This window comes from Amblyraja radiata, chromosome 11 (genome assembly GCF_010909765.2).
Source record: "Amblyraja radiata isolate CabotCenter1 chromosome 11, sAmbRad1.1.pri, whole genome shotgun sequence".
In the NCBI taxonomy this organism is placed as follows: domain Eukaryota; kingdom Metazoa; phylum Chordata; class Chondrichthyes; order Rajiformes; family Rajidae; genus Amblyraja; species Amblyraja radiata.
In genome coordinates this window covers 39501318-39526923 of record NC_045966.1, presented here as the reverse complement: position 1 = coordinate 39526923, position 25606 = coordinate 39501318, and the positions used below count along the sequence as shown (strand labels likewise).

The following is a 25606-nucleotide window of genomic DNA, read 5'->3' as shown; positions in this document are numbered from 1 at the left end:
ATTGAAATGCGGAAAAGCCCAGGGTCTTGATAACATTCCCCAGAATTCCTGAAACACTGCGGTCCTAAATGCCAGGTCTGGCTCCGTGAGTTCTACTCCTCTTGCCTCATTGGTCAGTCCATTCTGAAGATCTGGTGGAAAGCCACCGTCATTGTGCTACCAAAACCAAACAAGCGTGTGTACGACCCAAGGAACCATCGGCCCATCTCACTCCTCTGTGTCCCATACAAGCTTCTCGAACGGCTTCTCCTGGGCCGGCTCGATCCAATCATCGCATCGGCCCCCAACTACCCGCTGAACAAGCTGGATTTTGTTGTGTATAAACGTATATAACCGTTTTATATAACACATAGGGCTCATGTTGTCGACCTCCCCATGGTGAGCCCTGTCAACTGACCGCAGTCAGGCAAACGACAACAAACAGAGACAGCAGCAGAAATAACAATGAACGACAAGAGCTTGCAGCCCTAATGCAACCTCAGTCGTCGCAGCTCGGCGCCAACCAGGAGCGTGCGCCCTTTAAGGGTGGGCATCTACAGATGTCGAACTGATGGCATCACCCTGCTGCAGCCGAATGCGGAAAACCTCACCAAGGCCAAGACCACCATCATTGAACATCTGCTACAGACCCACAAAGTCATTGCAATCCTGCTCCAAGAGACTCACAAAAGTGATAGCTCCCATCTGAAGATCCCTGGTTATACCCGTGCGGCCTACACCAAGAGCGACCCCCATGGGATTGCCACTTTTGTAAGGAACACAGCAAAATGGAAAGCGGTTGCAGTGTCCCCTCCTGACTGCGGCGTGGAATGGGCAGCAACGCAAGTCGAAGGTGTCACGATCATCAATGTATACAAGCCAACTTCTCCTCCACAAAGACTCCATTCCCCACCTTTGGTTCACCCTGCATCTGCGCCGAAGACTTTAACTGCCACAGCACCACCTGCACCACAGCATCTCTGATTATCCCAGACAACCCCATCAAGCCGGTCCCAACCAACCCAGCGAAGAGGTGGAATTTCCGCAATGCCAGGTGGGACCAGTTCACAAGTCTGGTGGACTTCTGGATCGAAAGCCTTCCTACCCCCACCTATCTGGACAAAGCCTACTCAGCCTTCTGCAAAATCCTCATCAGGGCAGCGAAGAGTTCCATTCCTCGCGGCTATAATTGCCGATGCATCCCCACATGGGACGAAGAGTGTGACGCATGCTACGATGCATTCCTGTACGCTGAACCTGTGTACGGTGAGCCGCGGGACTGACTTACCATCGCCCGGTGGGGTATCGCCTCAGCGCAGAGGGAGAAGAGGAGGGAAGAGATAGTAACCCTAAGATTTTTGCCTCCATCACAGTGAGGAGGTGCCTGATGAATTCACTGTGGTGGATGTTAATTTGTGTTTATTGTGTGTTTTGTTGTTTATTATTACATGTATGGCTGCAGGCAACGACAATTCGAATGACAAATAAAGGATTCAATTCAATTCAATTCTGCAGAGGAAGAGGCTGCTGACAGGAGCCTATCAGCGCCTGGAGCTTTCCAAAGATTAGTGGTTTCCTGTTTGACAGAACGAGTATGACTCGTGTCCGCGTCTTTGAAGTGGTCGTTGGCCAGGAGCTGGTGGGCGATGGAGTTGGCCGTGACAGGGCAATGCTTTGGGCGGGTACTTCGACCAGTGAGGTGATTGAAGGTCTTCCAAGCCACTCTACTGGAGTGTGTGAAGTCGATTCCTTGGACTGTCTCTTCCCACCGCTCTCTGCGCTTCTTGTCAAGGTGGATTGTCAGTTCCGTAGCCTTGGAGGCAGTCTCTTCGCCAGGTTCAGCGTCCAGGAATGCGTCGTAGCATGCGTCACACTTTTCATCCCACGTGGGGATGTACCGGCAATGATAGCCGCGAGGAATGGAACTCTTCGCTGCCCTGATGAGGAGTTTACAGAAGGCTGAATAGGTTTTGTCCAGATTGGTGGAGGTGCGGGTGGGAAGGCTGTCGATCCAGAAGTCCACCAGATATTTGAACTGGTCCCACCTGGCCTTGTGGAAATTCCACCTCTTCGAAGGGTTGGTTGGGACCGGCTTGATGGGGTTGTCCGGGATAATCAGAGATGTGCGATGTTGTGATTTCGGGAAGTGATCCAGGATGATACGTTGTGGGGATGGTCCATTCAGGTTTGAAAAAGCCAAGTCAATGTTGGTAGTGGTGTTCCACCTGCCAGAGTGGAAGCTGTCCGGTTGTTTTGGATCGTACAGGAGTTGAACGGCAGTAGCTGAGGCCCAGTCTTCTAGTGCAGCGCCATCTGAGTTAGTTGAACGGTAGCCCCAGGTGGTGATGTGGCAGTTAAAGTCTCTGGTGTAGATGCAGGGCGAACCAAAGGTGGAGATGGAGTCTTTGTGGAGCTTGGTAGAAGTTAGCTTGTATACATTGATGACCGTGACACCTTCGACTTGCGTTGCTGCCAATTCCACGCCGGAGTCAGGAGGGGACACTACAATCGCTTTCCATTTTGCTGTGTTCCTTACAAAAGTGGCAATCCCGTGGGTGTCGCTCTTGGTGCAGGCTGCCAGGGTATAACCAAGGATCTTCAGATGGGAGCTATCACTTTTGTAAGTCTCTTGGAGCAGGATTGCAATGGCTTTGTGGGTCTGTAGCAGATGCTCACTGATGGTGGCCTTGGCCTTGGTGAGGTTTTCCGCATTCAGCTGCAGTAGGGTGATGCCGTCCGGTTCGACACCTGTAGGTGCCCGCCCTAATAAGGGCGCATGCTCCTGGTTGGCACCGAGCTGTGGCGACTGAGCTCAGTTGACAGGGCTCACCACGGGGAGGTCGACAACATGAGCCCTATGTGTTATATAAAACAGTTATATAAAAGTTCTAAATGCAAAATTATGTATATTTTTGAGATGTTAAGCAATGTTATTTAACTCTGTTCCTTGGGAGTTAGGATGTCAGAGAGATTATATTGAAAGATTATATTTCTGCTTGGAAATGCATTTGTACATTTAAAGTGGTGCTGCAGATTTGAGGAAAGCACTGAGTACATTAGAATATAATTTATCTATTACTTTCATGTTCGTTATGTTGCCATTAGGGTAAAATTTAGAACTGCACTTTTGAAAATTATTTTGTTTGACAAAGTTTTTATTAAAAGTTACAATTCATTTTTACTGTTTTATTACCTGTATTTATATTTGAGTGAAAATCGCGTCCAAAAGATGTCCTGAAATTGTGTTACTTGTTTACTGCCATAATGTCACTGCCATAATGTCTCTAGCATAGTGGCTACCAATGGTATTTAGCTGTACCTTGACCCACTACACTTCTATGGTAGCACAAGTATGCTGGCCACCAGCATTAAGGATGTCACACCCCAGCCACATCGCCCCTCTCCCATCAGGCAAGAGGTATAGAAGTTTGTAAACACACACCTCCAGATTGAGAGACAGTTTCTTTCCAGCTGTTATCAGGCAACTGAACCATCCTACCAACAATTAGAGAGCAGTCCTGAGATACTATCTACCTCATTGGAGATTCTTGGACTGTCTTTAATCGGACCTTATCTTGCACTAAAGATGATTCACATTATTCCCTTTAACATGCATCTGTACACTGTGGGTGGCTCGATTGTAATCATGTATTGTCTTTCCGCTGAGTTTGCACGCAACAAAAGCTTTACACATGACAATAAACTAAACTAACTAACTGATAATCAGTTGGAACTTGACTCTCCACAATGGATGTAATCTTGGTACAGATAAGTTTCAAACAAGTTGTGGGCGTTGCACTTAATTTCAGTCTTTTAATTATTGCCCTACTAAGTTATTAAATATATGGTTTTGCTGGCAAAGCATTGATTACATAGAACAAAGAACACTACAGCACAGGACCTGGCTCTTCAGCCCACCGCCTGTGCCAAACATGATGCCAAGTCTGAAGAAGGGTTTCGGCCCGAAACGTTACCTATTTCCTTCGCTCCATAGATGCTGCTGCACCCGCTGAGTTTCTCCAGCATTTTTGTGTACCTATGATGCCAAGACATAACCTTATCTACCTGCACATAATTCATATCACTCCTGTATAACTGTATAAACAAATGCTCATCTACAAGCCTCTTACTTGCACAATTGTACTGGCCTCCACCCAGAGCAAGCTTCAGGTGCTCCCACACGTCTCCTTTAAACTTTACCCCTATCACCTTAAAGATAGAGATAGATCAGCCATGATTGAATGGCGGAATAGACTTGATGGGCTGAATGGCCTAATTCTACTCTGATCGCTTATGACCTTAATGCTAAAAATTATCTTATTTAATATTTTCTCCCAGCGAAGTAGGTTTGGACTGTCTACCTCATCTGTGTCTCTCACATAGTTTTATTTACTTCTAACCAGTCACCCCGCATCCTCTGACTTTCAAGAGAAAACAATCTAAGTGTCCAACCTTTCCCTGCAGCTAATACCCTCTAATCCAGGCATTATTCTGGTAAACCGCCTCTCCACCCTTCCCAAAGCCTCCAAAACCTTCTTGGAATGGGACAACCAGAACTGCAGCAGCACTGTAAATGAGAAATGAGTCTGAAGAATGATCTCAACACAAAATGTTGTGTATTGCTTTTCCCCAGAGATTCTGCCTGACCCGCTGAGTTACTCCAGCTTTTTGAGTTTGACTCCAAATGCAGCAAAACCAAAGTCCTATAAAGCTGCATCATGACTTCTGGACTCTTATACCCAATGCACGGGTTAGGAGATTGCAACCTTCACAAGGTCCACCCTGTTTCGATGAATGCAATGCACCTGGCGTGCACAAGCAGAATATCCAACATAACAAGTTGTCTAACAACTTTGGGCTGTGCACGCCATACGAACGAGGAAGATACTCAATGCCCTGACCTATGAAAACAAGCATACCATATGCCTTCATTTACTACACGGACCCCTTGTGATGCCACTTGCATGTTATAGACTTGGACCACAAGAACCCTCTGCACATCAATGCTGTCAAGGCAGTCATGCCATTGATTGTAGAAACAAAGAACTGTGGATACTGGTTAATACACAAAAGGACAAAGTGCTGGAGTAATGCCCCTGTCCCACTTAGGAAATCTGAACGGAAACCTCTGGAGACTTTGCGCCCCATCCAAGATTTCCGTGCGGTTCCCGGAGGTTGCAGGTGGTTGCCGGAGGTCGCAGGTAGTGGAAGCAGGTAGGGAGACTGACAAAAACCTCCAGGAACCTCCGGAGTCTCCAGAGGTTTCAGTCAGGTTTCCTAAGTGGGACAGGGGCATTACTCAGCAGGCCAGACGTCTCAGTTTGAAATCCCATTATTGGGGTACCAATCCTTGTGAATGTTTCCTGCTTGTGTAGCAAGCTATATTCACAGAAGGCACCAAAATCCTTGGCATGCTGAAGAATCAAGAGGCCAGTGAAAATGAGGAAGTAAGAGGAGGGTGTTAATAATAAAAGATATTGTATAGGTTAATGAGTCTGAAACCTGATACATCTTAAACATCTGATAATCTGTATCTCAGTTTGAAAAATATGCAAGGGATCACTGCAGTGTGGTAGCTTTTTCCAGGTCTAAGTTCACAAAGAATCTTCACAATTGACCAAAGGCTGTGCTAGTACATTGAAGACGATGGTAAATTTCATCAGAGATGTCCGATTTTCTGCGAGATCGCTCCTGAGTTACAAGAAGTGATCAACATTTTCCACGGTCTAACTGTGAAACTTAGTTATGAATGAACATGCTCCTTGGTCCAACTCTGACCAAGATGTCCCATCTAACTTGACCTATTTTGTCCATAGCCCTCCAAACCTTTCTACACCCTCCAAACATAGAAGACTATTGGGCAGCTAAACTGCTTCACTGATTGATTCAGTGAATATTACCCTAGTTACTGAGTAGAATTACTGCTTTGTTTGATAAGGGGGCAAAACAAAATCTTTCACATCTCTCATTGTGATCGCCATAATGCAGCACTCTCAGTACTGCACGACAATACTGGGAGCATCAACCAACTCTTCCTAATCAAAGGCAAGAATACTGCAACTGAATCGAGTGGACACTCGAGTGACACTTGTCTTTCAGTATGTTTCTACTGAAAACACAGAAAGGTTCGCCTGGGCTAGTGAAAGAACGAGGTAACACTTAAAAATGTCAAGATTTTTTGGATTACGAAATAAAAGCTTCACGATTAAAGAAAAAAGTTGCATCATCAGATGGGTGTGGCCATTTTAACTTTTATTGGAAAATTTGAATAACTATTTAATTGGAATCAGGTTTCAAGGGTTTAATCAAAGGTTGATTAGTTTCATTAGCAGCTACCAGCAGAGTTGCGGGCGGGAAACTCATTGTTACAGTTTGCGAGAATGTTCAGCTTTCAATAGCTAATGAGCAGTCTACTTTTTGTAGGATTTTTGTTGGAATTTTAAAATGAGTATGGTTGGGGACATTCTCCCTGATGTCCTGCCTAATTCTGGGAGACTTTACCTGTTTTTCTCTCATTGCCATTTTTGAACATTCCTACACAAAAAGTTAATATTTCCGAAGTATTTCATTAGCCATAACTATTTCTGTGAAAGGGAAAGTGCCTTATAACTAGAGTCATCCAGTCTTGCAGCGGAGAAACGGCCTCTTCGGCCCAGCCTGCCCACACAGGCCAACATGCCGCATCTGCACTGGTCCCATCTGCCCTCTAAACTTGTCCTATACATGAACCTGTCTAAATGTTTCTTATTTGTTGTGATAGCACCCGCCTCAACTTACCTCCTCCGGCAACTCGTTCTATTCACCTACCTCCCTTTGTGTAAAAAGGTTACAGTACAAACTATAAATATTTTTTTTAATTTTAGAAACTTAAACATTATAATATTGTAAAATCATGAACAGCACTGTAGTGGAGCTGGTAGAAAGCTGCTGCCTCACTGACCCAGCAAAGTGGCTTCAGTCCTGACCTCTGATACAGTCTCTGTGGAGTTTGTAACTTCATGGGTTTCCTCCCAGTGCTCCACCTTACCCCTGTCTGGTAAAGATGTGGAGCTTGATAGGTTCCGTGTTCAAGAAGGAACTGCAGATGCTGGAAAATCGAAGGTACACAAAAATGCTGGAGAAACTCAGCGGGTGCAGCAGCATCTATGGAGCTAAGGAAATAGGTAACGTTTCGAGCCGAAACCCTTCTTCAGACTTAGATAGACACAAATAGCTGGAGTAACTCAGTGGGTCAGACAGCATCTCTGGAGAGAAGGAATAGTGACGCTTCGGGTCTGTAGAAGGGTCTCCACCTGAAAGGTCATCTATTCCTTTTCTCCAGAGACACTGTCTGACCCGATGAGTTACTCCAGTTTTTTTGCACGTGTCTTAGGTTAGTTGGTTGATGGGTGAATGGGTGGAACTGGGGAAGTTAATAGGAATGTGGGGAGAATAAAAGATGGGGTTCGTGTGTAAATGATTGGCTGATGATCAGTGGTACTGGTCCTCAGTGCCCTACTTCCTTATTGTGTATCCCTTTAACTCTATCATTAGTTCCCATTGGGAGCAACTTTCATTGAAGAGACTGCTTTCCTTTTAGTGGTACCATGCACTCTGTAAGCCTCAGATATCTGACAAAACTTGATCTTGTGATTCAACTTCAAGAATAATCCAAGGTAAATGTTTAATTAAGTCGGGTGGTTCAGGTAACACTTATCAAACTGGATCAAAAGGGAAAGTGACTACAGGAAAAATTACAAAAGATTCTTGAATTAATGGGAAGGAAAATTTGAGAAGGGATAAAAGAGTAAGGTCAGGGTTAATTGTGAGCGGTGCGAGGGGGTCGTGAATACGTAAAAATACCCTAGTGGGACTTCTCTACAGGCCCCCAAACAGTAGCCTGGACATAGGGTGCAAGTTGAATCAGGAGTTAAAATTGGCATGTAGCAAAGGTAATGTTGTGGTCGTTATGGGAGATTTCAACATGCAGGTAGACTGGGAAAATCAGGTTGGTACTGGACCCCACAGACATGCACACACACACAGGGACACACACACACAGGGAGACACATACACAAAGGAAGACACACACACACACACACACAGGGACACACACACACACACACACACACACACACGCACACGCACGCACGCACACACATGCACACAGGGAGACACACACACAGGGACACACACACACACCTTTCCTTCCCTCCCTCCATCCTCCCCTCACTCCCTCTCTTTCCTCCCCTCCCTCTATCCTCCCCCCCCCCCTCTTTTTCCTCACGCTTCCTCTTTCTACCCTTCCTCCTTCCCTTCCTTCATCCCATTTCTACATTCCCTCCCCCTGTCTCTCTTTGGCGGCATTGGCACTGCCGTGTAAGTTGAAGGGCAGGAGGGAGGGAGGGAGCGAGGTTGCCGCGGCAGCCGGAAGCGTAGTGCTCGCAGACGGCTCACAAAAGCGCTGACACCCGCTGCCCGGGACCGACGCGCTTCCCCAATTCGTGCAGATCGTTGTCATGCGGCGCAAACTTGAGACAAACTGTGCAGGGACTGAAGACGTGAGAATTCTGTCTTCAGTGTGAGGGCGTGAGAATTGGCTGAAATGCGTGAGTGTCACGCTCAAAGCGTGAGAGTTGGCAGCCCTGCCCCCTACCACTGCCAAGTCCCCAGCAGAAAGAGGGAACAGGGATGAGGACAGCCCAACCACCTCAACCACCTCGAGCCCCCAAGGGCCAGGAGACCTCCAGCACCAAGCCCAGGAGGGAGAGTCGATGGAGGGGGAAGAGCAGGAGAATTGGACGACGGTGATGTATAGAAAATACAAGAGGGTTCAGCACAAGGAGCAGAGGCCAGAAGGGGTTGGCTAGCCCAAAATTAACCCCCAAAAAAAGATCTCTCTCCCTGACAGAAGGCAGCAACCTCTCCTCATTGGAGGATGAGGCGAACGGGAAGTCCCAACGACGGAGGCACAGGAGGAAAACCGGGGAGGAAAGGAGAAGGTCCACGCCGGTTGTCCCCCAGCACCAGGAGACCGAGAGCAGAGCAGCGGTCGAGGGGCTCCAGCTCCGGCAACCGGGAGCAGTGAATCTGTCACCGTACCCCAGCCACGAGAGACGGGGGAAGCGGCGCACCCAGAAGGGGGTGGAACGAGCAGCCCCCCCCCCCAATGACACCTTGGGTTACGACACAGGAAACCCATCCCATTGAGGATGCCGGGTACCTGAGCCCAGGAAAGGTGAGGAAATTCACCGAAACGGTGGGCAAGAGGGAACACGTAAATGGCCAGTGACTCTAAAGACAATGGAGCTCAAACTGGCATCTTTAAACGTGCGCAGTGTGAAGAGCACTGCGCGATGTGTTAATACCTTACAGTACCTGGCCAAGGTCAAGGCAGATGTGACTTTTCTCCAGGAGTGCGGGTTGCCACACCTCCGCTGCTATCGGAGGTGGTCGCGATGGTGGCCCCACGGACTGTCGGTGTGGTCAGGGGGCAATGACTGTTGCGCTTCCGGCCTGGAGATCATGCTGCGGGGAGGGAACTTCCCCATCACTGAGGTCAGGGAGGTGGTTGGGGGGCATCTCCTCGTGGTCGATGTTATGTACCGTGGTTCTCCGCTCCGGCTGATTAATGTGTATGCCCCACCCATGTGGAACGAGCGGCTGGCCGTTCTCCAGCAGCTCCCAGTGCTACTGGCCACGTCCCGGCAGCTCGTTCTGGCCGGTGACTTCAACTGCATCATTGATGCGGCTGGACGATCCGGCAGTGCCGACAACAGACTGGACAGCACGTCCAAGTTCCTGATGGAAACGGTAAAAGACGCAAAGCTGCACGACGCCTTCAGCGACCCTGCAGGCGGGTCCCAGCCGCCTGGTCGAGATCGGACGGCTTAGCCCGATCCCGGATAGACTTCGTCTTCACCACGAAGGCCGTCATGGTGAGACACACCGACCTCACGCCGATGTTCTTCTCGGACCACTGCCCCCTTCAGGCTTCCTGTCACCTGCAGGAGGACCGGAAGGCAGGCAGAGGGATGTGGAAGTTAAATGTGAAGCTGTTGACCCCAGAGAACGTTGAGGAGCTAAAGAGGGACTACGCACGTTGGAGAACGGTGAGGCCCCCCTTTGACTCCCCGACACTCTGGCGGGAAGCAACCAAGGAGAACATTAAGAGGTTCTTCATAGTTAAAGGGGTTCAGAGAGCAAGACAGAGTCGGAGGGAATTGTGCCAACTCCAGACAGATTTGCAACAACTGCTCCTTCTGCAGTCGAGGGGGATGGATGTGAGGGAGGAACTTAGAGAGGTGAAGGACCGGCAAGCTCGACTCTTTACCTCTGAATCCTCCAAGATCATCTTCCGATCCAGGGTCCGCCATGTGGAGCAGGATGAGACGTGCTCACGTTTCTTCTTCCATAAGGTTCACAGGGGGAGCTCTGTGATGAACAGCCTTAGGGAGGAGGACGGTTAGGTAGCATCTTTGCAGACAGGCATGCTGAGGATCTGCAAATCCTTTTACACGGAATTGTATGACAGGACTGTTCTAATATGAACAGATACCCCCATTCACTGTTCTAATAAGAACAGATAGTCTCTTTTACCCCTACTCGCAGTATAATCAGCGTTGCGGGACAACAGTTTGTGTGTGTGATATAGGGTTAGATTCATAATTCTGCAGTTCATACTTCTGTTAATTCTTGTCAAGAATAAAATTTGACTCTGGTAATTGTCTTTTTTAATGTTTTTTAAATCATTTCTATTTAAATGGCTCACAGTCAGTGTTTGAGTTGATTTTGTAGTAACCGGAACTTACCCGACCCGACTCGCAGGGTAATTAACATTGCGGGGGAAGAGTTTGTTAAGAGGAGCAAGATAGACCACTCCTCGAAAAAATGCGTAGTACTATCTTGCTCCTCTATAATCTTTGCCCACAACCCTCTACAGCCGTTGTAATCAAAAATGAATCTCTCTGCCTTAAAAATATCCACTGATTCAGCCTCGACACAAGCAAACTGTGCAATATGGTGCATACAGTAGCGAGTCTTATAACTTACACTTGAATGCAATATATATGCTTTAAATTGGATTGGAGCATTTTTGAAAGGGGGGAGACTGTGCGATCGCTGATCACTGGCCTTGGGGGTACCCGGTGAGGGAGTGGAGCAACCGAGTGGGGAGAGGGTGTGGAAGAAGGGTAGGAACTTTTTGTAATTTGTATTAAATCATGTTTTAGTGCACTGTAGAAGTATGATTTCAATGTTTTTTGTATGAAGTATTTTTAAGAGGTAACTTTTTAAGGGGTAACTTTATCCACACAAAGGGTGATGGGTGTATGGAACAAGCTGCCAGAGGAGGTAGTTGAGGCAGGGACCATCCCAACATTTAAGAAAAAGTTAGACTGATACATGGATAGGACAGGTTTGGAGGTATGGACCAAAAGCAGGTAGCGTAGCTGGGACATGTTGGCGGGTGTGGGCAAGTTGCGCCGAAGGGCCTGTTTTCACACTGTATCACTCTATGACTACATTATACCTCCACCATGCATGAATGCTTCAAAATCAAGTGATCGAGTTTTATTGCCATATACTCAAGCATAGAAACATAGAAAATAGGTGCAGGAATAGGCCATTCGGCCCTTCGAGCCAGCACTGCCATTCAATATGATCATGGCTATTCATCTAAAATCAGTACCTCTTTCCTGGCTTTTCCCCATATCCCTTGATGTCGTTAGCCCCAAGAACTAAATGTAACTCTCTCTTGAAAACATCCAGTGAATTGGCCTGCACTGCCTTCTGTGGCAGAGAATTCCACAGATTCACAACTCTCTACGTGAAGAAAATTTGTCCTCATCTCAGTCCTAACTGCCGCCCCCCCCCTTTATTCTTAAACTGTGACCCATGGTTCTGAACGTCCCCAACATCGGGAACATTTTTCCTGCAGTTACAGTAAGTGAAAATCTAGCAGGCAAGCAGGATGCTTTCTCCAACCACCCCCATTTGAAGTCCACTACCTTCCACCGTTTCTACCCAGTGCTTGGTACTTACTTCCAGCAGCCACTGGTTGTCCTCCAGGATGCACCGAGCCACCGCCTGATCCATGTCAGTTACCTGGGCAAATTCGACACAGAGACTCTCTCTCTCTCTCCCCCTCTCTTCCGCTCTCTCTCCTCTCAACCCCCCTCTCTCTCTCCCCCTTTATCTCTCCCCTCCCCCTCTCTTTCCCCTCTCTGTCCCTCTGTCTCTCCTCTCACCCCCTCTGTCTCCCCCTCTCACTCTCTCCCCTTCCCTCTCTTCTCTCTCCCCCCTCTCTCTCCCCCCTCTCTCTCCCCCCTCTCTTCCCCCCCTCTCTTCCCCCTCTCCCTCGCACCTTACTCTTCCCCCTCTCTCTTGTCCTCTCTCTCCTCTCTCTCTCCCCCTCTCCCTCTCGCTCCCCTAACTCTCTCTCCCCTCTCTTTTCCCTAACTCTCTCTCCCCCTCTCTTTCTTCTCTCTCCCTCTTCTCTCCCCCCTCTCTCTCCTCTCTCCCCCGTCGCTTCCCCCCAACCTCTTTCTCCCTCCCTCTCTATCTCCCCCTCTCTCTCCCTCTCCACACACTCTCCCCTCTCTCTTTCCCCTCTCTCTGCCTCTCCTCTCACCTCTCTCTTCCCCCTCTCTCCTCCCCATTTCCCCCTCCTACCTCACTCTTCCCCTTTCCCTCTCTCCCCTCTCTTTCTCCTCTGTCTCTATCTCTTTTTCTTTGCCCCCTATCTCTCTCTTTCCCCCGTTTCTCTCTTCCCCCCCTCTCCTCCCTCTCCACCCCCTCTCTCTCTTCCCTCTCACCCCTCTCTCACTTCCCCCCCTCTCCCACCTCCCCCCTCTCTCTCCCCTATCTCTCTCCCCCCCCCCTCTCCCTCTTCTCCCTCTCCATTCACTCCCCCCTGTCTCTCCCCTCTCACCCCCCCCCTCCCCCCCTCCCTCTCTCTCCCTACTGTCTCCCTCCCCCCTCTCTCTCTCTCTCCACCTCCCTTTGAGAGTCTGTCTCTTCGGCACAGAGACTCTCTAGGCTGTGGGCCGAGCATCAAAAATGTGTCTAGAAATAGGATTTTGTGACCCAAGTCACCAAACTACATGAAATTTTCACATATTGTGTAACAATATTTATATAAATCACCCCTGAAACTCGATATGAAGAAGACTTGCACATTTTTATTAAATTAGAGAAAAACCGGAAAAATTTAGGGAATATTTTAGTCCAATCAAAGCACATTTAACATTGAGTTGTCTGTCAGTTGGCCAATCACGCACTTTGTTTCAGGCTAGCACACAAAATGGCTGAGGGGGCTTCACAGATGCCTGTTTTACTGGAGATTCTGATTTGTTGTTCTGTGGAATAAATGTAACGCTTCCGACGCCTCCGACGCCCGGGACACTCGCACTGTCCGGAGTGCTCCATGACCAGAGCTGCAGCGAGCGAAACGCCGGCCCCGGCAAACACTCGTCCGTCCCGGCTCCCCGCATCTGTTCCGGCCGCTGGTTCTGCTCCCATCCCTCCCGCAGCACCGGCTCTCCAACAACCACGGACCATGCAGTTTATCCGAGTTTTGAAATTTTCGTTGATCACAAAATTTCTCGCCACTGAGCGTGAGAAATTTCTGATGAGCGTGAGGGCGTGAGAGTTTGCTTGAGGGCGTGAGTCTCACGCTCAAAGCATGAGAGTTGGCAGCCCTGCAAAAATGCTGGAGAAACTCAGCGGGTGCAGCAGCATCTATGGAGCGAAGGAAATAGGCAACGTTTCGGGCCAAAACCCTTCTTCAGACTGCCCCCTGCCATGGAGTGATGCTGAACAAACACTGCGTCAATTTAGAACCAGTAGGGAGGTATATTTGTGTTTTTAATTGTGTTTACAGGCCTGTAAAGCCGTACGTAGCAAGTAAGAATTGTTGCATTGTCAGTACATATGGACAATTAATCATGAAATAAAAGACAGGAAGTGGAGTAACTCAATGGGTCAGTCAACATCTCTGGAGAACGTGGATGAGACAATTGACTCCAAAGATCTTTGATTGACACTCGCTTTGGCAATGTCGTTGCGTCACTGGTTTGTCCACGGTCGCCATGTTTGTGCGGGGCAGCCGTGAGGGGAACGATTTAAAATCTGAATTCACTTCATTTTCCCCAAAGGTCCTACAGCGGAGCTGCTATAGGATCTTTGATTTTTACACCAGTGAAGTGAGAATCAATTGCTAAGATGTTTTTAAAGCCGCTATTGCAGCTGAGATGTAAAAACAAGTAGTTTCTGCAGAGGTGGGGGCGTGTCTCCCATGAGGCTGTGCGCGACTCCTCACCCCTGACCTCCCTCTTTTCGGCCGCTCCGCGGGACGAGACGCAGGTGAGAGACGGCGGCGGCGGATCCGCGTCCATCGAGGCCGGGCTCCATGTCCCAGCCCGACCGCTCACCCCAGCGCCGCCAGCAGCCTTCCCCACACCCGCTGCCATCCGTATTGGGCCGCGGGCGGCAACGATGGCGCAGCGGGGCCGTGGTGAGGGAGAGGGTGGATGGCGCGGTGGCCGCGGCCTACGGGCCTGGGACGTGGTGGCGGCGGCGACAGTGGAGACAGAGGGAGTGAGGGGGAAGGTGCAGGTGGGGATGAGGGTCGGGATGCAACATTATAGCACGTTGGTTAGGCTGCATTTTGGAGAGGGTGCGAAGGGAAATGGAGGAAGGGGATGCGGCTTTATCGGATGTTGGTTAGGCTGCATTGGCGATGCTGGAGGGGATGGGGTGTGTGGGTTGGGTTGGGGGGTTGGGGGGGGGGGGGGGGAGAATTTTGGGGAGGGGATCTGGCCATTTTAGAGTATCGCATGCCGTTCTGGTTGCCCCATGAGAAGAAAGATGTGGAGGATTTGCAGCGGAGGTCTGGCCGAATGATGTAGGAAGAAACTGCAGATGCTGGTTTAAACCGAAGATAGATTTTAAAAAAAATGCTGGAGTCACTCAGCGGGTCAGAAAGCATCTCTAGAGAAGGAATTTATGACCCTTTTTGAAGAAGAGTCTTGACCCAAAATGTTACTCATTCCTTTTCTCCAGAGATGCTGCCTGTCCTGCTGAGTTACTCCACCATTTTGTGTTTATCTTCAGTTTTACCAGGATGCTGCCTGGTTTAGAGGGTTTCAGCTGCAGGGAGAGGTTGGACAGGCTTGGATTTTTTTCTGCTGAGGTTGAGGGGAGACCTGATAGAAATATATATTATGAGAGGCATAGATAGGGTCGACAGTCATAACCAAGGTGGACTGGGAGGGGGGGGAGGGGGGGCATACAGGGAAGGGGACAAAGTTTAAAGGAGATGTATGGGGTATGTTTTTACACAAAGGATCATGGTGGAGGTCGATAAGGTGGTTATATTTAAGAGGTGCATGGAGGGATGGGGATCACATGCAGGTAGATAAGAGCTGGAGGGTGGAAAGGGGGAGGTGAGGGAGGATGCAGCTCTAGGACTTTGGCTGGGCTGAATTTGCGTGCGGTTCTGGTGCAGGATAAGTTACACCCCGGCTGCTCCGTGCCGAGGGTGTCGTTCCCCCTGCACAAAGCAACACGTTTCCTTCTATCCTCGTCTGCCAGCAACCCTTGGCTGATGGGGACGCTTGGTCACGTACACTAACTCCAGTGTTCCCGGCATGTTGCTCCCTCTCGCTGGGAGCCCTGCTCTCTGGGGTGGCTTTTTGTTTCGTACCAACCCTTCATTTGGAGGGTTGCCATCTAACACCATCCTGTACAATTGCTCTACCCTTTTAAATCTCTCTTCTATAGTACAGCAATCTACCCTTCTCCTTTGCTCCACCTATCATACTTCACTTTGACTGCAGTGTGTTTATAGCATTATCTGATTGGATAGCATGCATCAAAAAGCTTTTCACTGTACCTCAGTACATGTGACAATGGCAAACTTAGACACAGCACTTGGTGAAATTGGTGGGAAGGTACTGAATAACAGGGATTGCATGTGGAAAAATACCATGAAATTGCTGCAACTGTTTGTTACCAACAGGAAACGGCATAATTGTGTGCAGTTGGTCGCCCCATTACAGGAAGGATGTGGAGGCTTTGGAGAGAGTGCAGAGGAGATTTTCCAGAATGATGCCTGGATTAGAGGGTATTAGTTACAAAGGAGATGTCGGATTAAAAGATGTTTCTCTGGAATGCCAGAGGCGGGGAAGGGAGAAAGGAACGTGAGAAGAGGGAGTGGGGTTACAGGAGTGAGAGAGGAAAGTGGGTGGGCGGCATGGATAGGCAGTGGGCAGGCGGGTCTGGTTCATTGTGCCACATGTATGGGGATAGAGTGAAAGCGTTTTCTCTTGTATGTTATCCCAAGCAATCATTGAGCTGTACAGCACAAAACCAGGCTCTTCTGCTCACCTTGTCCATGTTGGCAAATTGGGCTAGTCCCATACGTCTGCATTTGGCCCATGTCCCTCTAAAATACTTCCTGTCCTTGTTTCTGTCTTTTACAAGGTGTTGATTGTGCCTGCCTCAGTCAATTAAACATGGTCAGTTGTTATGTATAAATGTGGCAGATCAGTTTGCAGTAAAGCTGGGAAGATGCTACAAAATGAAATGGGAGTGAGGTGAGAAGTTTGGAGGAACAGAATCTTCAGTGTTGACGGATCCTTAATAGTAACTGGGCAGATAGACTAGGTGATTCTGGAGGTAAATGTGATGTTTTCCCTTGAGCCAAGGCATAGAATATAAGAGTAGAGAAGTTATTCTAGTTCAAAATGTTCAGTTCTTGTTAGGTCACAGCTTGAGATCTGGTAACTGGGTCATAAGCAATGGGAGTAGAATTAGGCAATTCGGCCCATCAATCTACCCCGCCATTCAATCATGGCTGATCCTATCTCTCCTAACCACATTCTCCTGCCTTCCCATAACCTCTGAAGTATGCTTTACCGATAGAAGAGTAGAGCGTTTTTTTGTTGAGGAAAGGGACAATGCAGTAGTAACTCGGTGGGTCATGCACCATCTCGACCAGCGTTCTCCCCCCCACCCCATACAATCAGTCAGAAGAAGTGTATAGCCTGAAACCTATTCATGGTCTCCAGAGATGCTGGAGTTACTGCAGCACTTTGCATTTATCTTTCCTATAAAGCTGTAACATGACTTCCTGACTTGTACTCAATGCCGTGACCGATGAAGGCAAGCATACCATATGACTTTTTTACCACTTTGAGAGACAATGAGGGAGAAGATGGAAGTATCCACCTTTGAGTATTCAAGGACTCCCTAAGTTCCCCTGATTCCCTTACTGATCCTTACTCCAATTCCGCGTTGCTGTCAATGAGATCTTGCAGTATCCATCTTGTCTGCCAGTAGTTTGTGCAGCATCTGGGGATATCCTCAGATGTGAAGTGTCTGTATTATGTTCCACACTCACGTTAAATTGCCGCTCTCCTACCTGCTTTCAGAATGGCTCCCCGGAAGGGAAAGGAGAAGAAGGAGGAGCAGGTGATCAGCCTGGGACCACAGGTGGCTGAGGGCGAGAATGTCTTTGGCGTCTGCCATATCTTCGCTTCGTTCAACGATACGTTTGTCCACGTGACAGACCTGTCTGGCAAGTAAGTAAACGATTGCGCTGAAATATATCATGTTTAATTGTCATGTGTATTGAAATGGAATAATGCAATTCTTACTCGCAGCAGCACACAGAAATGTGAACAACATACAGAATAGATTATTCCTTCTTTCGTGTCCATCTTCCATGTTTCAAATGTTGATATCGCTGTCAAAGAGGACAAAGTTTAAAGGAGATGTATGGGGTAGATTTTTACACAGAGGATCATGATGGAGGTAGATAAGGTAGTTATGTTTAAGAGGTGCATGGAGTGATGGGGATCACATGCAGGTAGATAAGAGCTGGAGGGTGGAAAGGGGGAGGTGAGGGAGGATGTAGCTCTATAGGACTTTGGCTGGGCTGTATTTGCGTGCGGTTCTGGTGCAGGATAAGTTACACCCCGGCTGCTCCGTGCCGATGGTGTCGTTCCCCCTGCACAAAGCAACACGTTTCCTTCTATCCTCGTCTGCCAGCAACCCTTGGCTGATGGGGACGCTTGGTCACGTACACTAACTCCAGCGTTCCCGGCACGTTGCTCCCTCTTGCTGGGAGCCCTGCTCTTGGGTGGCTTTTTGTTTCGCACCAACCCTTCATTTGGAGGGTTGCCATCTTAACACCATCCCGTACAATCGCTCTAACCTTTTAAATCTCTCTTCTATGGTACTGTAATTGGAAAAAGTTACTTTTATAATAACTAAATGGGTTCGCTTCTTAATAAACAGGCAACACACAAACTGTTTGGTAGACCAGTTCAAAACTACTTATCGGCCGATAGAAGGGAGGGAGAACTCCAGTCAAGTGACCAATATAGACACTTCACTGTCCTCGGTCCACTTCTCTGAACAACAGAATTACATTGTATTATATAGTGTTTTTTTGTCACCGTAGCACATTTCACAGACATTAGTCATGGTCAGAGGTACAGGAAAATAAAGGTTTCTACAGAATGCATCACATCAAAGGCATTTTGTCACATGGTACAAGATATATTAAAAACATTGGCCATTTGGTTTACGACATTTTACTTTTCAAATGCATCAAAGCGATCTAGCTACTTCTCTGGTTCCCCTCTCGTCACCTCCTCCCTCATAAACATAGGACACTTGGTTTACGACATTTTACTTTTCAAATACATCAAAGAGATCTAGCTACTTCTCTGGTTCCTCTCGTCACCTGGGAGACACATGCCTTTCTGTATCAATCTACTGGAGAAAAGCCTAATTTGGGACTAAATATAAGGTGTAAGCTAGCCCAGGAACCATTTTAATATCTTCTTATATTTTTAACTTAATTTGGCTTTATCACAATCTACCCCATCTCCTTTGCTTCACATATCGCACTTCACTTTGACTGTGGTGTGTTTATGATTAGCATTATCCGATTGGATAGCATGCATCAAAAAGCTATTCACTGTACCTCAGTACAAGTGACAATGGCAAACTGAAACACAACACTTTAAACTCACAAAGATGAAATTGGTGAGCAGGTACTGAGCAACAGGGATTGCATGTGGAAAAATACCATGAAATTGCTGCAAATGTTTGTTACCAACAGGAAATGGCATAATTGTGTGCAGTTATGGTTGCCCCATTACAGGAAGGATGTGGAGGCTTTGGAGAGGGTGCAGAGGAGATTTACAAGAAGGATGCCTGGATTAGAGGGAATTAGTTTAGAGGTTGGATTAAATATGGATTGTTTTCTCTGGAATGCCAGAGGCGGGGAGGGGAGAAAGGAACGTGAGAGGAGGGAGTGGGGTTGCAGGAGCAAGAGAGGAAAGTGGGTGGGCGGACAGGTCTGGTTCATTGTGCCACATGTATGGGGATAGAGTGAAAGAGTTTGCTCTTGTATGTTATCCCAAGCAATCATTGAGCTGTACAGCACAATTTGTCCTCGTCAGTCCAGCAACCCCGGCTGACGGGCTTATCTATGTACATCAATTAGTACCAAATAATAAAAGGCCTGGATAGAGTGGATGAGGATAGGGTATTTTCAGTAGTGGGAGAGTATGCTAGGAGGGAACAGCCTCAGAATAAAAAGATGTGTCTTTGGAATGGAGTTGTAGAGGGATTTCAGCCAGATGGTGGTTTATCTGTGGATATATCTATTGGGTATTTTTTAAGTGGTGATCGACAGGTTCTTGACTACTGAGGGTGTCAAGGGTTACGGGGAGAAGGCAGGAGAATGGGTTTGAGAGGGGGAAATACATCAGCCATGATTATTCAGCGGAGTAGACTCGATGAACTGAACGTGCTAATTATTCTCCTATGTCTTATGATTCTGGCTTGGGGCTGCGCTGGTAGCTAGCCCTGAGACGAGTCAGTAACTAGTACTGCATCACTATGACAGCATGGACAGTAGTGATCCACAGATTCACCAACCATCTCTAGTCAAGGGCTCTGCCTGGCAGAGAGCTAGGGTAGTTGACGCACTCTGCACAGCTTGAATCTGACCTTTCTGTACAGGTTGACTCAGACTGAACTGTGTCTATGCCTAGGCATCTGGAGATGGCTATCCTCAAGTTGGCAGTGATCCGTGTTCACTGAATACCACTTGTGGTTCGGCAGAGATGAAGTTCGTTCATTGTCACGTGTACCGAGGTACAGCGAGTGAAAAGTTTTTGCATGCTAACCAGTCAGCAGAAAGACTAAGGTACACAAAATTGCTGGGGAAACTCAGCGGGTGCAGCAGCATCTATGGAGCGAAGGAAATAGGTGACGTTTCGGGCCGAAACCCTTCTTCAGACTGATGGGCAGAAAGACTATATTTGATTGCAATCAAGCTGTCCACGGTGTACAGATACAGGATAACGGGAGTGCAGGGTAAAATCCAATTAAAGATCATCCAAGGGTCTCCAATGAGGTAGATGGGAGGTCAGGACCGCTCTCTGATTGTTGATAGGATGGTTCAGTTGCCCGATAACAGCTGGGAAGAATCTGAAGGTGTGGGTTTTCAGACCTCTTGCCTGATGGGAGGGGGATGTAGAGGGAGTGAGGGGGATGTGACTGGTCCTTGCTGTTGGCGTTGCCAAAGCAGTGTGAATTGTACACGGAGTCAACGAAAGGGAGGTTGTTTGTGCGATGGTCTGGGATGTGTCTACAGCTCTGCAATTTCTTGTAGTCGTGAATGGAGCTGTTCCCAACCCATGCTGTGATGCATCCTGATAAAGATGCTTTTTACATCTGTAGAAGTTGGTGAGAGTTGTTGGGGACATGCTGAACTTCCTAAGTCACTTAAGAAGAGGGGTTGGTGTGCTTTTTTGGCCATTGTTTTAATGTAGCTGGTGCAGGACAAGTTATGTCCATGGGCTCCTCTGGCTGGTTCTGGGACGTCGACACAATCTGTCATTGGAGGGGCGTGTTTCCTTGCTGCAATGGGAGTGTGGAATCTCTTAGTGACCCAGCTTCTCCCTTGTCGCAGGGAGACCATTTGCCGCGTCACCGGTGGCATGAAGGTGAAGGCAGACAGAGACGAGAGCTCGCCGTACGCCGCCATGCTGGCAGCCCAGGACGTGTCCCAGAGGTGCAAGGAGCTGGGCATCACCGCTCTCCACATAAAACTCCGTGCTACTGGAGGCAACAGGTCAGTGACTTTGAGATGACACCGTGGTAGAGTTGCTGCCTCACAATGTCCGAGACTGGTTCGATTATTACTAGGATGCTGTTTGCACGTTCTCCCTGTGACTGCGTAGGTTTTCTCCAGGTGCTCTGGTTTCCTCCCTCATCTCAAAGACTTGCGGGTTTGTAGGTTAATTGGTAAATTGCCGCTAGTGTGTAGGGAGTGGGATCACAGAACTAGTGGGAACGGGTGATTGATAGTCAGCGCCGTCTCGGTGGGCCAAAGGGCGTGTTTCCGTGCTGTGTATCTAAACTAAACCAGGGTTTGGGGAAGGGATGGGGAGGGTGTTATTATTCCAGCATACCGTGATTTTCCAATGGAATGGAGGGACGGCATTAAATGCAGGGCAAGGTACATCGTGCTGTTTGGTGCTGCAATTGTCATTCCTCCTGTTTTAAAAAAAAACAAAAAACGGTTTTGTGTTGACAGGTTGGTAGGTCACGCACATTTCATTCCAAGTATCTCCGTGGGGCCGGTATGTAATTGGGTCTTAGCTTTAGGTTTATTATTGTCATGTATTAGGGCAGCAATGTGGTGCAGCAGTAGAGTTGCTGTCTTATAGCGCCAGAGATCCAGGTTCAATCCTGGTTACACGTACTGTCTATACGGTGTTTGTATGTTCTTGTGATCGCGTGGATTTTCCAAGATGCTCGGTTTTCCTTCCACACTCCAAAGACGTGCAGGTTTGTAGGTTAATTTTCTTCGGTAAAATTGTAAATTGTCCCTAGTGTGTAGGATAGTGCTAGTGTACGGAGTGATCGCTGGTTGGCGTGGACTTGGTGGTCCATCGGGCCTGTTTCCGCGCTGTTTCTCAAGTCTAAAGAATCGTTCTCATGTTCTTTCCCAGGACCAAGACCCCTGGACCTGGGGCACAGTCGGCTTTGAGAGCTCTTGCTCGATCTGGAATGAAGATTGGACGGATCGGTGAGTGCTTGGCTACGTGGATACATACCCCTCTGGGGTTGGGTGCAGGATAAGTTACACCCCGGCTGCTCCGTGCCGAAGGTGTCGTTCCCCCTGCACAAAGCAACACGTTTCCTTCTATCCTCGTCTGCCAGCAACCCCTGGCTGATGGGGACGCTTGGTCACGTACACTAACTCCAGTATTCCAGGCACGTTGCTCCCTCTCGCTGGGAGCCCTGCTCCCTGAGATGACTTGTTTTGTATCAACCTTTCATTTGGAGTGTAGCCATCTAGCACCATCCCATACAATCACACTATTCTTTTAAATCTCTCTTCTATTGTATTGTAACTTTACCCCATCCCCTTTGCTCCACCTATTGTACTTGAGTTTGACTTTATTGGGTGATGCATAGTACAATCTGACTTGATAGCACGCAACAAAACGCTTGGTACAGGTGATAATAGTAAAACAAAACCTGTGGAGTATTGCGTGCAGTTCTGGTCGCCCATTACAGGAAAAATCTGGAGGTTTTCGAGAGGGTGCTGAGTAGCTTTAGCAGAATGCTGCCTTGATTAGAGGGCCTCGGCGGCAAGGAATTTAATTTATTGTCACTTGCATTGAGGTACAGTGGAAAGCTTTTTGTTGCGTACTATCCACTCAGCAGAGCGACTATACGTGATTACAATCAAGCCTTCCGCCTTGTACAGATATGGGATAAAGGGAATACGATTTTGTGTAAGGTAAAGTTTAATTAAAGATAGTCCGAGTGTCTCCAATGAGGTAGACAGTTGCTTAGGACTGCTTTCAAGTTGTCGATATGATGGTTCAGTTGCCTGATAACAGCTGGTTCCTGAATCTGGAGTTGTGTGTTTTCACACTTCTCTGCCTCTTGCCTGGCAGGCAGACTTGATAGAAGTAATGAAATGATGAGAGGCACGATAGGGTAGTCAGTCGGAACCCTTTTCGCAGGGTGGAAGTGTCCCAACACTAGATGGCATAGTTGTAAGGTGGGAGGGGCAAAGTTTAATGGAGATGTGCGGGGCCGCGTATTTTTGTACAGGTGCCTGGAACCTGCTGCCTGGGTTGGTAGTGGAGGCAGATACGATAGTAACCTTTAAGAGACTTTTGGATAGATATATGATTATGTGCAGAAAAGGACGAAGAGAAAGAAGGGTGTTTAATGAATTGGACACCAGCACTTCTACCGGAGAAATCCAGACTGAGAGACCATGATCTCAATATAGAACAAAAGACCAGCAAAAATGTTGTACGATGTAAGGAGGTGGTTTAGCTCATTGAATCTCTCCAATCCTTTTCCCAGTAAAACATTAGATATTTCCTCTCAGTAATTTCTGACTACTTTTAAAATAAATGTCCATTGATTCTGCTCTCATTGCCCTTTCAGGCAGAAAGTTCCAACCAACAGCAATTTAAACATTCTCCTGGTTTGCCCTCTGGTTGATCTGCCACTGATTCAAAGTGAAAGGACTTTGTACAAATGACACCCTACTTGTCAACATCCCTGGCACAGTAAAGCTGCTGCCTCATAGCGCCAGATACCTGGGCTCCATCCTGACTGCATGGTGTTCGCACCTTCTCCCTGTGACCGTGTGGGTTTCCTCCGGATGTTCCGGTTTCCTCTCACATTCCAAAGACGTGCGGATTTGTGGATTAATTGGCCCAAGTGTGTAGGGAGTGGATGAGAAAGTGGGATAAAATAGAACTAGTATGACCGGGTGATTAGTGGTCGGTGTGAATTGAAGGGCCTGTTTCCATGTTGTATCTTTCTACGATCAATCAATGTGGTCCAGTAAAATAATTAAATAGCATGGATGTTGATTAAATGGTGAGAAATAATCACTGGGCTGGTTTGGATTGTAAACTTTGTGTTTGCTGTATTTAAAACTAGTTGGTGATTGATCCGCCACTCCCTCCTCTCTTCCCTGTCTCCCCTCTTTTCTTTCCCCCAACACCCCTAACTGTGTTCCTGTTCCTTCCACAGAGGATGTGACTCCCATCCCGTCAGACAGCACACGCAGGAAGGGGGGCCGCCGTGGTCGCCGTTTGTAGAGGTTTTCTATCTGCAGCAGTATAACTAATAAAAGAGTTCTGCTGATCACTGTATTCCACTTCAATTCCTGCCAACTCACATATTCAAGATTACATCTATAAATGACGTACATCTACTTACTTTTGTCAGGGTACCCGCATCAGTAGCTTTGTGTTTGTGTTCCATCCATCAACTGGAAAGGATGCGGAGACGGCAGGGTAAGATCATGTCATAGGAGCAGAATTAGGCCATTCAGCCCATCAACCATTAATTTATGGCTGATCTATCAACTCCATTCTCCTTACTTCTCCCTGTAACCTTTGACACCCTTACTAATCAAGAGCCTGTCAATCCATGCTTTAAAAATTGAATTGGCCCCCACAACAGTCTGCGGCAATGAAATCCACAGATTCACCACCCTCTGGTAAAATAAATTGCTCCTCGTCTCCATTCAAAAGGTTCATCCTTTTATTCTGAGGCTGTGCCCTCCAGTTCTAGACACTCCCTCTAGTGGATGTAGCCAGGGCAGTGAGTAGAAATGTCTTATACCGACAGCAAAACAATGTTCTGTCTGGTTTCTTCCCACACTCTGAAATCATACAGGTTTTCAGGTTAATTGGCTTTGGTTTAAAAAAAAAGCTACATTGTCCCTAGTGTGTAAGATAGTGTTATGTATGTGTTAGAAACATAGAAATTAGGTGCAGGAGTAGGCCATTCGGCCCTTCGAGCCTGCACCGCCATTCAACATGATCATGGCTGATCATCCAACTCAGTATCCCGTACCTGCCTTCTCTCCATACCCTCTGATCCCCTTAGCCACAAGGGCCACATCTAACTCCCTCTTAAATATAGCCAATGAACTGGCCTCGACTACCCTTTGTGGCAGGGAGTTCCAGAGATTCACCACTCTCTGTGTGAAAAAAGTTCTTCTCATCTCGGTGTTGATCAGCATGGACTCGGTGGGCTGAAAGCTTGTTTTATTTTTATATATACAGTGCCCTCCATAATGTTTGGGCCAAAGACCCATCATTTATTTATTTGCCTCTGTACTCTGCAATTTGAGATTTGTAATAGAAAAAATCACATGTGGTTAAAGTGCACATTGTCAGATTTTAATAAAGGCCATTTTTATACATTTTGGTTTCACCATGTAGAAATTACAGCAGTGTTTATATATATATAGTCCCCCCATTTCAGGGCACCATAATGATTGGGACACAGCAATGTCATGTAAATGAAATTAGTCATGTCTAGTATTTTGTTGCATATCCTTTGCATGCAATGACTGCTTGAAGTCTGCGATTCATGGATGTCACCAGTTGCTGGGTGTCTTCTCTGGTGATGCTCTGCCAGGCCTGTATTGCAGCCATCTTTAGCTTATGCTTGTTTTGGGGGCTAGTTCCCTTCAGTTTTCTCTTCAGCATATAAAAGGCATGCTCAATTGAATTCAGATCGGGTGATTGACGGCCACAGAAAAATTGATAATTTTTTAGCTTTG

At 47.6% G+C, this 25606-nt stretch overlaps 1 protein-coding gene across 1 annotated transcript; it reads left to right on the top strand.

The window, feature by feature from the left end:
• The first annotated feature begins 14237 nt into the window (after nucleotides 1–14237).
• Nucleotides 14238–24175, top strand: rps14 (ribosomal protein S14). Its single transcript, XM_033029741.1, has 5 exons — nucleotides 14238–14322; nucleotides 17394–17543; nucleotides 20957–21118; nucleotides 22002–22078; nucleotides 24061–24175. Exons 2-5 carry the CDS (start codon nucleotides 17395–17397, stop codon nucleotides 24126–24128), a joined length of 456 nt encoding a protein of 151 aa, XP_032885632.1. The 5' UTR covers nucleotides 14238–14322; nucleotide 17394; the 3' UTR covers nucleotides 24129–24175.
• Nucleotides 24176–25606: the final 1431 nt, after the last annotated feature.

Coding starts and splice junctions, on each gene's coding strand:
- rps14 (XM_033029741.1), top strand. CDS start 17,395: ATGGCTCCCCGGAAGGGAAAGGAGAAGAAGGAGGAGCAGGTGATCAGC. Junction 17,544..20,956: donor GTGACAGACCTGTCTGGCAA/GTAAGTAAACGA, acceptor CCCTTGTCGCAG/GGAGACCATTTGCCGCGTCA. Junction 22,079..24,060: donor AATGAAGATTGGACGGATCG/GTGAGTGCTTGG, acceptor TTCCTTCCACAG/AGGATGTGACTCCCATCCCG.